Source organism: Branchiostoma lanceolatum, chromosome 8, assembly GCF_035083965.1.
Source record: "Branchiostoma lanceolatum isolate klBraLanc5 chromosome 8, klBraLanc5.hap2, whole genome shotgun sequence".
In the NCBI taxonomy this organism is placed as follows: Eukaryota; Metazoa; Chordata; class Leptocardii; order Amphioxiformes; family Branchiostomatidae; genus Branchiostoma; species Branchiostoma lanceolatum.
This window is the reverse complement of record NC_089729.1, coordinates 17354910-17367920: the sequence shown is the minus strand read 5'-3', so window position 1 is coordinate 17367920 and position 13011 is coordinate 17354910. Positions and strand designations below refer to the sequence as shown.

At 42.9% G+C, this 13011-nt stretch overlaps 3 protein-coding genes across 3 annotated transcripts; all 3 read left to right on the top strand.

The window, feature by feature from the left end:
- The first annotated feature begins 1235 nt into the window (after positions 1–1235).
- LOC136439523 (uncharacterized) lies at positions 1236–5453 on the top strand. Its single transcript, XM_066434941.1, has 3 exons — positions 1236–1809; positions 4809–4981; positions 5348–5453. The coding sequence occupies exons 1-3, from the start codon at positions 1621–1623 to the stop codon at positions 5451–5453; spliced, it is 468 nt and encodes a 155-aa protein (XP_066291038.1). The 5' UTR covers positions 1236–1620.
- A 1431-nt stretch (positions 5454–6884) lies between these two features.
- LOC136439915 (uncharacterized) lies at positions 6885–9624 on the top strand. The gene is made up of 4 exons (XM_066435582.1): positions 6885–6985; positions 7695–7879; positions 8454–8685; positions 9256–9624. Exons 1-4 carry the CDS (start codon positions 6946–6948, stop codon positions 9519–9521), a joined length of 723 nt encoding a protein of 240 aa, XP_066291679.1. The 5' UTR covers positions 6885–6945; the 3' UTR covers positions 9522–9624.
- Positions 9625–10540: 916 nt separating this feature from the next.
- LOC136439916 (phospholipase A2-like) lies at positions 10541–12920 on the top strand. Its single transcript, XM_066435583.1, has 5 exons — positions 10541–10678; positions 11368–11410; positions 11594–11713; positions 12238–12377; positions 12751–12920. Exons 1-5 carry the CDS (start codon positions 10640–10642, stop codon positions 12859–12861), a joined length of 453 nt encoding a protein of 150 aa, XP_066291680.1. The 5' UTR covers positions 10541–10639; the 3' UTR covers positions 12862–12920.
- The last annotated feature ends 91 nt before the right edge of the window (positions 12921–13011 follow it).

Genomic DNA, 13011 nt, shown 5'->3' with positions numbered 1-13011 from the left:
CAAGTCAAATACCAGAGCTGACTATGCGAGTGAGTCAAACAATAAATATGCCGACATTCTCCTGCAGGACTTCACTAATTGTATTAAGACAATGTAAATGGTACAATTTTTTTTACAGTTGCCTCGCATAAAGTATTTCAACTTTAAACTCTCATCAGACGGTTACGTTACAAGAACAGTGTTACCGAGACACATGTGATGTTCGTGACATTCTTTTCTGATCCAAAACTAATCATACCTGCACGATTTGGCGCTACAAACTAAAGGAAGTAAAATTTTCAAAGAAAATGTCCTAACCGTGGCGCTACAAAATAAAGGAAGTGAAATTTGCGACGACAAATCTCCGAACCGTGGCGTTACAAACTAAGGGAAGTGAAATTTTCGAAGAAAAACCTCCAAACCGTGACGAATTCCTCCTGAACGCTTTGTTTCCTGGTTCACGAGATAGGTTAAATCTCCGACAATTATAGCTCGCTCTTTATGTGGTACATTCGGCTTGAGCAAAAGAAACACGCATGCGCACTGACCGACTATAACGTTAACCCGCAGAAGCCGATGGTATCGGCTCTTCGCAAGGTCACAAGGTCAAAGCTTATCTGCCAGCAACTTACTGCTGTATCTTTTCAAAGCGCCTTGGCATTTTTTTTCTGAAATTATGTCTTATATTGTGTGCCACAAAGCGATTATTGGCAATAGTAAGCAAGGCAATACGATTTCTCCAGCAAAAGAACCTGGTCCCCATATGTTGAAAATCGCGAACCAACACCCCCCCCCCCCCAATAAACGCAGGCGCCAACTAAAAGGCCTGTGTGTCCAAAGGAGGCTGATCTATTAACGGAATGTGGACAAAGTCATGATTCAACGGGGTGTAGATCTATCCATTGGGTTTCTTCTAAATCTTTCAATATTTTCAATTTTGTGTTTTGTCCTCTTAGATGGAAGAATGCTCTGTTAGATAACTGTAAGTCATAAATTTCACACTGTAAGAGCCTCGAAGAGCTACAGACCTGAGTTTATAATAAGGTTCAGTTAACCCCATGACCATAAACGAATACCACATCGGTCCTAAGCGTTTTCTGTTGGATTTGTTTTGGAAACAACAACATACGATACCAAGTGTGTGACGCCACGCATTCCTCGCCAATCGAACGCCGAAATAGAACGGTATGAGACTTAGTATGACGTCACATAGTGCCCTGGGTACGAGGTGACAATGGAACATGATCTACTAGTGGTAGAACTCTATGTCTTGATAAAGACAATGACTTTTTGAAATCTTCTGAATGGGAATGTGCCATTGAACGCCATTTGAGGGTGTTGAATTTTTATCTGCCTGTTTCTAAGACCACACATTTATGCCGACCTACCATTGTTTTCCAACATTTTGTAACGTTCTGTTATGTTGATTTAGTCAAACTTGTTGTATATTTTTGTGTGTGTGCAAAATAACATCGTTGATTCGAAGACAACAATGAAAGTCCGCCCCTTTATAATCGTCATAAAGGAGTATGTTGTACTAGAATGTAAGTCAGGCTGAGTTTTGGTGCGTATTTTGACGTGGTTTGATATCCAACTACAGCAACAACAAGAACAACAAACAGTGAGGTCGTCTTGTCTAAAATGAGTTATCATAGAAGTCGGAAGTCGACTCTGCCCTCCCTGAATGCCAGTTTAAAGGACAGCTTCCACTTCACGCTAGCCCTGGGACAAGATGAGATTGAAGGCGTCTCGAAAGAGGATGTCGATGAGGATTGGTACGAAGTTTACGGTCCGAGAAGAGAGCAGATCGAAGCCCTGCAAAACTACCAGGTAAAGGCGCCGAATATAGAAGTACGGAAGAAAACTGACTTTGAAAAAGAACGAAATAACGTAGGGTTGGCTTAACATAGGTTATTGAATTACTGTGACGAAACACACTGATAGTGGATGCACGATTCAGCACCAGGGACAGACATGTTTGTTTTTATGAGGATGGTGTTCAGCACCATGATTACGCATTTTCAATAGCGTGTGGGAATTATGTTCAGCATCAGGGACAAACATCTTTGTTTTTCTGTGGATGGTGTTCAGCACCATGGATACGCATTATCGATAGCGTGTAGGAATTGTGTTCAGCACCAGGGACAGACATGTTTGTCTTTATGAGGATGGTGTTCAGCACCATGGATACAAATTTTTGATAGAGTGTAGGAATTGTGTTCAGCACCAGGGACAGACATGTTTGTCTTTATGAGGATGGTGTTCAGCACCATGGATACGCATTTTTGATAGCGTGTAGGAATTGTGTTCAGCACCAGGGACAGACATGTTTGTCTTTATGAGGATGGTGTTCAGCACCATGGATACGCATTGTCGATATCGTGTGCGAATTGTGTTCAGCACCAGGGACAGACTTGATTGTCTTTGTGTTAATGGTGTTCAGCACCATGGATACGCATTTTCGATAACGTGTGCGAATTGTGTTCAGCACCAGGGACAGACATATTTGTCTTTATGTGGATGGTGTTCAGCACCATGGATACGCATTTTTGATAGCGTGTGGGAATTGTGTTCAGCACCAGGGACAGACTTGTTTGTCTTTATGTGGATGGTGTTCAGCACCATGGATGCGCATTTTCGATAGCGTGTGGGAATTGTGTTCAGCACCAGGGACAGATATGTTTGTCTTTCTTTGGATGGTGTTCAGCACCATGGATACGCATTTTTGATAGCGTGTGGGAATTGTGTTCAGCATCAGGGACAGACATGTTTGTTTTTATGTGGATGGTGTTCAGCACCATGGATACGCATTTTTGGTAGGGTGTGGGAATTGTGCACAGCACCAGGGACAGACATGTTTGTCTTTATGTGTATGGTGTTCAGCACCATGGATACGCATTATCGATAGCGTGTGGGAATTGTGTTCAGCACCAGGGACAGACATATTTGTCTTTATGTGGATGGTGTTCAGCACCATGGGTACGCATTTTTGATAGCGTGTGGGAATTGTGTTCAGCACCAGGGACAGACATGTTTGTCTTTATGTGGATGGCGTTCAGCACCATGGATGCGCATTTTCGATAGCGTGTGGGAATTGTGTTCAGCACCAGGGACAGACATGTTTGTCTTTATGTGGATGGTGTTCAGCACCATGGATACACATTTTTGATAGCGTGTAGGAATTGTGTTCAGCACCAGGGACAGACATGTTTGTCTTTATGAGGATGGTGTTCAGCACCATGGATACGCATTTTTGATAGCGTGTAGGAATTGTGTTCAGCACCAGGGACAGACATGTTTGTCTTTATGAGGATGGTGTTCAGCACCATGGATACGCATTATCGATAGCGTGTGGGAATTGTGTTCAGCACCAGGGACGGACATGTTTGTCTTTATGTTAATGGTGTTCAGCACCATGGATACGCATTTTCGATAACGTGTGCGAATTGTGTTCAGCACCAGGGACAGACATATTTGTCTTTATGTGGATGGTGTTCAGCACCATGGATACGCATTATCGATAGCGTGTGGGAATTGTGTTCAGCACCAGGGCCAGACATGTTTGTCTTTATGTGGATGGTGTTCCGCACCATGGATACGCATTTTCGATAACGTGTGGGAATTGTGTTCAGCACCAGGGACAGACATGTTTGTCTTTATGTGGATGGTGTTCCGCACCATGGATACGCATTTTCGATAACGTGTGGGAATTGTGTTCAGCACCAGGGACAGACATGTTTGTCTTTATGTGGATGGTGTTCAGCACCATGGATGCGCATTTTCGATAGCGTGTGGGAATTGTGTTCAGCACCAGGGACAGATATGTTTGTCTTTCTTTGGATGGTGTTCAGCACCATGGATACGCATTTTTGATAGCGTGTGGGAATTGTGTTCAGCATCAGGGACAGACATGTTTGTTTTTATGTGGATGGTGTTCAGCACCATGGATACGCATTTTTGGTAGGGTGTGGGAATTGTGCACAGCACCAGGGACAGACATGTTTGTCTTTATGTGTATGGTGTTCAGCACCATGGATACGCATTATCGATAGCGTGTGGGAATTGTGTTCAGCACCAGGGACAGACATGTTTGCCTTTATGTCGATGGCGTTCAGCGCCATGGATACGCATTTTCGACAGCGTGTGGGAATTGTGTTCAGCACCAGGGCCAAACATGTTTGTCTTTATGTGGATGGTGTTCAGAACCATGGATACGCATCTTCGATAACGTGTGGGAATTGTGTTCAGCACCAGGGCCAGACACGTTTGTCTTTATGTGGATGGTGTTCAGCACCATGGATACGCATTTTCGATAACGTGTGGGAATTGTGTTCAGCACCAGGGCCAGACACGTTTGTCTTTATGTGGATGGTGTTCAGCACCATGGATACGCATTTTTGATAGCGTGTGGGAATTGTGTTCAGCACCAGGGCCAGACATGTTTGTCTTCATGTGGATGGTGTTCAGCACCATGGGTACGCATTCACGACAGCGTGTGCGAATTGTGTTCAGCACCATGTTTGTCTTTGTGTGGATGGTGTTCAGCACCATGGATACGCATTCACGACAGCGTGTGGGAATTGTGTTCAGCACCAGGGACAGACATGATCGACAGTGCGTGAATGAAGATCAGCACCGGGGACAAGCATGTTTGTCTTCATGTGCTCAATTATGAAGGGACACTAACACGCTCTCCCTTGCGTATAACTACGTCTGTCTATAACTGGGAGGCTGATAGATAGATATCATTTAACTGTCAATAGTCACTTTCAAAATTTAGATATGGTTGGCAGAAATGACATATGTTTTCATGCGCCATGCGTCATCAGAAAAAGATCCAACCCAAGGATGGAAACCGCTTCAAGCATCTTGTGCAAAGGATGATCGTGTCCAGTCGATGGATCAAGGAGGCGGCGTACCACTCCCAGGAGCTGACACGGCGAAACATCTTAAGTAGGAGAATGTCTCAAGACAACCTGGACTTCAACTTGAACGACTTCAGGTGTGCAAATTAACGTAGCTGATTGTCAGGTGTACTCTATATTCTTCCCCCCTTGTGGCTCTTTTATTTCTTGTCGTAGCTCATCATCAAGTTTTTCTGAAACCTCCAGTTGCAAATGTTTTGTTAATTTTTTGTAGCAATCTATCCAATCCCTTTAGCCCATTTCTACAGTTGATATACATATCTAGAATACATACTCTACATTTTCCCCCTTGTCGCTCTTTTATTTCTTGTCGTAGCTCATCTGCAAGTTTTTATGAAACTTCCAGTTGCAAATCTTTTGTTCATTTTTTGTAGCAATCTATTCAATCCTTTTAGCCCATTTCAACAGTTGATATACATATCTAGAATACATCTTTTTTACAGAGCTCCAAGATCCAACACGACGTTTTCGGGAGTTTCATCCAAAGAGTATGAAGTCCTGAAAAAGCACTCGTGGTTACGGTCACCAGCGGACCATTTCTACAGTTGATATACATATCTAGAATACATCTTTTTTTACAGAGCTCCAAGATCCAACACGACGTTTTCGGGAGTTTCATCCAAAGAGTATGAAGTCCTGAAAAAGCACCCGTGGTTACGGTCACCAGCGGACGTGGACACCCTTACTAAAGTCGTACACCGGATCAAGATGTTTGAAAAGTTTGTCTGATACTTTTCCAAAACGCACGCTTCATGTCAGAACTGTATATGTAACGTTATCTGTAGGTGCCATACTTTGTACCTTGTACAATTGTTGTGCAATAAAGTTATATATCATTTTGAACTCGATAGATTCTACGCACAATTGTAGGCATCACTTTGGTTCTATTCAATATTCTATATAGCAATGGCACATGGTTGAGATGGCTAGATTGACAGCTAAGTAATTTATGAGTTACACCATAGGCTTCGATGCTAAAATTATTTGTATGGCTTTTTCCACTGATGCTGTGACCCTAGACATTCCCCCGCCATGAAACGTGCGATCGCGAGGTTCATGCAGTACGAGTCGTTTGGCAACGGTCGCGTCATCATCGAGCAAGGCACGCCGGGAATTTCCCTGTACATCATGGTGTCGGGTACAGTGCAGGTGGTCCTGACAGAAACGGATCCGAGAGGCAAGATGCTCTTCTTAGCAACTTGTTCTCTTGTTGTTGCTGGCGTTTGATACAACTAAACAAACAAGTTAAATATTCTTCTTACTGCGTCAATGGAGCATTCCACTCCAAAAGCGGATATCATAATTCATCAGAGACTGAATTTTTGTGGTTGAATCCAGTTTGTTTTGTCAAATGTACCATAAATATAAGTTGAAGCCTGAACACAAGGCGAACATTATAGCGATCGAGTTCTTGACTTCCACGAGGGCCCTTCTAATGATGCCAGAGTTAAGTGTTTCTTACAAAAGTACCACAAATCTCTGTATCCTCAGACGCGATAGTCTTCAAACTTGTTGTGTACGTTCCTAAATGTGTGATAGTCACTTTACTGCTTTCGTTAAGCTAGCTTATCGCGTCTACCGTTAGCTATAAATTGTGCCCGAAGTTGGGCATGCAAGTACATGGAAGCGGGTCCATATGGGGGTACATGGATTTAGAAAAGGATTATTGTCGAAAAGACAGCTGGGGGCAATTTAGCCAAAAGTTGGGTGCATTTGTATAAAAAATAATACTAGTAATCTATCAGAAAATATTACACGCTTCTGGAGTGGAATGCTCCTTTAAATTGAGATACTCTCTCAAGCTCGCATTAGGGAAACATATTACACAACCGTCCCCGGGCATCACCATCTTGAGATTTTTACACCTTCTGGCCGTGGCAATCATGTTTCTGGTCTAGATATAGGCCAGACAGTTACAAAAATAGCAAATACATGTACTTATTTCTACTGAACCGTTCACACTCCCATCACTGCAGGTAAGACAACTTCGCGGATTGTTGGTGTCCTGAGGCGGGGTCAGTGTTTCGGGGAGTTGGCTCTCATGCACGACACCAGGCGGAGCTCCAGCATTATTGTAAAGGGTAAGTTAAACCCGCGCAAACTGGTCTAGCGGTCAGTCGCCTTCTCCTGAACCACAGAGTTGGTGTTGGTGTGAAGATTTAATGCGATGTCGTCATTACTCCAGGAGGGTCACATATAGCCTCTACCAGGCTCCAGAGGCGGCTGGAAAGAGTAGAAACTGGCCAAATAGACAGAAAAACACGAAAGAGGAGTTAGTCTGCTATAGGGGTACAGTTTGCCGCGTGGATGGCATATTGACCCTCTCACCATAGCCAACTCCCTTAATTGGCATACTATTCACTCTATTAGGCCAATTTCTACTATTTTTCCAGTCATCCCGCGGGGCCTGGTAGAGGCTAGGTCACCTCCTGGGGAGTATTGTAAATAAAGTTGTGCGTACGTTCGCAGTTACAACTCACGATCCCGTTGCTGCACTGACATAACTTGGCATATCGTCTGCTAGGATGCGCGAGATATATGATGCACGTTGCCTTTCTTCTTTTTTTACACCGTGACAGCTTTTATCGTAATTCAATATTTCAAAAGCACCCTATCTTGACGGGCTTGTGGAACAGGCCATCAATCTGGTAATGCTTTTGTGGGTGCGCGCTAGTGGGGTTTCTATCAAGCAGATGTTGTCGGTAGTTAGAGAGTGTATCAAACACCTTAGCCACACGGCAAACACCATTATTACTTCACGGAGGATTGTGTCTTGTGTTTGTTTTGAAGGAATAGCAGAGCTGATCCGACTGGATAAAGATGACTTCGAACTGGCGAGAAAGATGACGAGGAAGCATGAGCTGGCAGAGCGGCTGCAGGCTTTGCAGCAACAGGACGCCTTCAAGGAATGGAGCGAGCACGAGCTCCGCCTAGCGATGATGAGGTGCAGCGTAGAGGAGTACCCTTCCAACTCGGTGAGACGGTCTTAAAGGCAACCAAAGCAATATTTTAGGGCCCAAAATATGGAAATAAAAAGATGCTGAAATATTTATGGTAGTTACGTTTAGTTACTCTATTTTAATATTCAGCACACTGCGTACTAATTTGATCATTTTGTAACCGCGCAAAAACGTGCCGTACGATGATTCCCTTAGTTTCGTGAGCCTACAAAAATCCTGGCGACGATTTTCAGTGAGTTCTCGCATCAAAACGACGTCGTATTTTTGCATGATGGGCATCGCTATACATTGTGAAAGTGTTGTTTGAACTAATCATGTATAGAAATTACTAAATAAATTGATTTTCAAAATCCGATTTTCGAGCCCTGATTTGCTTGGGTTTCCTTTAAGAAAAAGTTATTATTCAATGTTTTATTCAATAAAAGAAAGCCTTCGCAGCACTCAGCTGAGCGCTGAATTGTGGTTTCTGTACATTTTCGCCTTCATTTACACATTTTTACATAAGTACTTCGTTGACATTTAGAATTTTTTGGCGATGCCTAAGGAGCGGAATATAGGAACTTCACTCTGATATGTTTTGATTTGATAGGTTATCTTTGGAGGGATGGGAGGACTTATCGAAGAGATATATTTCGTGGTTTCGGGAGAATGCCGCATTGTTCGCCGCATGGCCTTTCTGGAGAGGACACACCCGGACGGGACCAAGGCACTCGCCATGGCGCCCAAGAAAAACAGCGGCTACGAGCTCAAACCCTACGAGAAAATTGTGTCGCGGTATCTACAAGTCAGGATACTGAAGGAAGAAGAATTCTTCGGACTAGGTTCGTAAATAGTTATCTTTAGGAGGGAAATTAGCTACTTTCCGTATTGCATTTAAGGAATAACAGAGACTGCAAATCGCAATCTTCACTAGCCTCTAAAATATGATTTGGACCCTGTGGCATTGAAAAAATGCGCTCATTACCTTAAAGGCAACCAAAGCAACATTAGGGCCAAAAAATGGAAATAAAAAAAGCTGAAATCTTTATGGTAGTGACATTTACTAACATTGTTTAGCACGTTTACGTTCATACTTTAAGGATTTTAAAACTGCGAAAAATCGTCCCGTCCGCGATACGATGATCCCCTTAGTTTCGCGAGCCTACAAAAACTCCAGCCACGATTTTCAGTGAGTTCTCACATCACAGCAACGTCGAATTTTTGCAACATGGATGTTCCTATACATTGTCATAGTGTTGTCTGCACTAATCATGTATAGGAATGACTAAATAAATTGACTTTCAAAATCCGATTTTCGGGCCCTAATATTGCTTTGGCTCCCTTTAACAACAACAAGTTAGTTAAGTATCGCAACGTATTCTAGAACCCTCCTATTTTATCTATTGTTACAGGTGAACAACTGAAGAGTATTTTCTATCTGTCCGGTTCCGTGAGCAGTGTGAAGATCCTGCGGGTGGACCGCGCCCTCCTGTACCGGCACGACGACGGCATCACCCTCGGGCGACTGGAGTTCATGGCCCGAGGGATGATTCCGTCCAAGGCGGAAACCTTCACGACTTTCATGGAAACGCGTCTGTGGGAGAAGTTTAAAGAAAAAGTGTTGAGAGAAGTGATGGAGAGAAAACGCAGAAATAAGGCACGAAAAATGTCGTGCTGAGACTTACCGCAATAAACATGACGCTAACATACAACACTGACACATATTACATGTACATGTCTGCCTGCTGTAATTGGCGTGTTTAATAAAATGTACACACACACATATATAAAAACATGCTCTGTTTGTGTGCTTGCTTAAAAGAGTAGGAGAAAGAGAAATGTCACTTAATACAGATAGAGAATTAAGCTACCTTCCGGGAGGACACTGGCACTGCAGTAATCATTAAATAGTGTACTTTTGCTAGTCTCTACCAGACTAACCGCGTCGGCTATAGAGAGAACATTTGCCGGGGAACTTTGGCCATGGAGGATAACATTCCCATCCGCAGTTATATTGGACCCTATCTCCATAGCCGACCCCCTTCATACAGTTGACTCTATTTGGCCAATTTCTACTATTTTCCCAGCGACCCGCAGAGGCTGGTAGAGTCTATACTTTTGCATTGGGTGAGCAGATACGTGCTATGCTCCTAATTGTTAACGTAACTATTAGATAAACATGTATTTGTTTGTATATCGTACATATCTCTATACACGTATACACTGTGACGCCCGTCTTATCGGATGTCTACAACAAACTAGTATCACTTCAGACAACTTCCTCTGAATACCTTTGCAGGTCGTACGGCGTCAAGGGAAATTTGAAGAAAAAAATAATCATTCACATATTGTTGATAATACTAGCACATATTAAATCTTAAAATGTGAACATACGGGAAGTATATAGTTAATAAGTTCAAAAATCGATAAATGGTTGGGCGGTATATTCATGTAGTCGTCCTAGCACCAAATTAGGACACGATCAAAGAGCTATAGTTACGACCACGAGACCTATAAACATAAATTATCAATGTAAGAAAGTTGAAGGCCAGGCTTTGCCAGAAGTCGTACGTTTAATTTGTTCCGCCGTGGCAGACCGTGTGTAAGGTGTGTACGTTCGGATGCGGAATGTTGACTTTACAATCTATCGCACATACACAGATGAGCAAATTCTCACGCGGAAATATTTGTGGGCGCCGCGCACATAATTCACATCGTCACGTCCTATACAAGTAAGACAGACTTCACAGGTTACTTCTTCATCTCCAGTTCACCGAGCAAGCCGCGTTTTTCACCATGTGGACAGTTCTGTTGGTTGTTGCCCTTTGTGGAATGGTGAGTAAGAAATTTAAGCAGAGTTTAATGCAGCAAATTTGAAGTAGAACCTAGTAATACCGCAATACCGAAAGCAATGAAGTCACGTTAGTTGTGGTAGTGTACCATACGGTGCTGTCTGCACTAGACAGGAAATTTATTCCAGGATATCAAAGTACACACACACACACACAGACTTCATTTCATTAATGTTTCTTCAACATAGACTTTGTCAACATTGTAATTTAAATCAAGTAGAAGATGAGCAACATTTCGTCCTAGATTGTAAATTATACGATAGCGAAAGAAGTGTACTTTTTAACCTTATCAAAGAAAAATTCCCATATTTCGAACATCTAAATGCAACAGACAACTTCATATTTTCATTTTCATTACGCCTGATAATCCTTGTATAAGAAATACTGTCTGTTCATACATTTACACAAGTCATGTACAAAGAAGCGAGAAGAAGTCGACCCTACTGGACTAGCTTAGTTTAATAACATGTTTGTCTACTCTATATGTTTACAGCTTGTGTTGTTGCATTTATGTCCTTGTATGTTCCATGTGTTAAGTTAGACGACCTGTAACTAGCCCCTTGGGGCATGAATGCACGATAAAGGTCTTCATTCATTCGTTTCAACTGCATCGTGTTCAACAGAATTTTTGCACGTCATTAGATCTGTGTAAAAATTATGTTTGTTTTTCAGGCGTCAGCCGCACCGCAAACAAAGTTCGCAATTAACTACCCAGGTAAGTCATATGCAGATGTTATTATCAATAATAAAAAATCACCGTTTTGTTGCCATAATGGTTGCCATAATTCTTCGCCACGATTTCATAGTTGCTTTGGAGGAATTGCATTCAAAAACACTCAGCTATAACTAGGTCTCGTCACACTCAGCAAACTAGAGTTCAGCTGTTCGTAATTTTCAGGCACTCTGTGGTGCGGCACCGGCACCCCTAACGCAGACCCGTACGAGCCGCAGCTCGGGAACCCTCCGACTGTGGACCGCTGCTGTCTCGCACACTACCTCTGTCCCGACTACATCAGGGGTAGGTACAATTTCGGGACGCCTTATATCACATCCAAACTTCTTAACAGTGCTGCTCGTTTGATGACTTACACTTTAACAATAGTGTTAACGTACGAGAAATACAAGTAAAAGGCAGATATTTCAGGTCTGAGCTTACAAAACAAAGATAATGCTCATAATATAATCTCAGAAGCATGGATCAAAAGCGACTTCTAGCATTCATTGAAATTACTGCAGCAAAACTTACCTCGCGCAACTGCAAAAATAGCGTAAATCGCTAGAGGCCCCCACTGACACGTGTAATAGCTGCTTCAAATAGTGGCATTGAATTGACGGGCTATTTTTACTGAGCATGTTCATAACATAACATAACATAACATAGTGTTCGGATAGGAGGCATATTGCCTGTAAGATCCGCGTCTTAAGCTAAAAGTTCAGAGTTCGTATTATGAGAGTTTATGAGAGCAAGGATGAGAGTCATACTATCGATTCATTCGTTTCTTTTCCACACTCTCGTCCTAAAACAAATTGTCTCCCCCCCAGCTTGGGCTACGAGGTATGGCATGACCAACATGCGTCCCCACACCATCACTAGCTGTGACTGTGGCCGCACCATGTACGCCTGTCTGCAGGACGAGTACTACGACTCCAATGACCCGGCCGTGCAACAGGCAGCTGAGGAGGTAAGTTCATCATCGCTACTAAAATGTTGTCCATGGATTTTTCAAGTTTCATGGTGTGGTTAGGCATCGTCCTATTTCCACTGTAGCCCTTCAACTTCAATCGCTTAGGACAAAACTCTCCAAGCAGAGGTTGGTGGGGAGGATTGTGACCTTTTTGTGCCGTTTTTTTGAGCGATAAAAATGTCACACTCTTCCCCACAAACCTCTGCTTGGAGAGTTTTGTCCTAAGCGATTGAAGTTGAAGGGTTACTGCGATCTTAGGTTGTGAGAACCATGGACGTTTTAAGATATTGCTATGTGCTAGACAGGAAATGTGCTAACCGTTACAGTACGCAGGAACACTACACGTTTCTTCTTTCTTTTCTCCCTGTAGGTTGGTTACCTGTTCAGTAATGTTATCGGTGCGTGTTTCGAGTGGGAGGAGGGACCGAATGGAGAACAGTTGGCAGTCCCCGCCTACCTGCCGCTCTGGTCCACTAAGTAAAACATGTGATCTCGATACAAAAAAGTGGTAAATTGAAAATAAACATTTCCCTGCATACAGTGGTTTGTTCAATGACTGTGTTCTCTAGTTCGTTGGACCTTGAATACAAGTAGATCTAGGAGACATGAAGATTTGGATACAGTTAAAGCC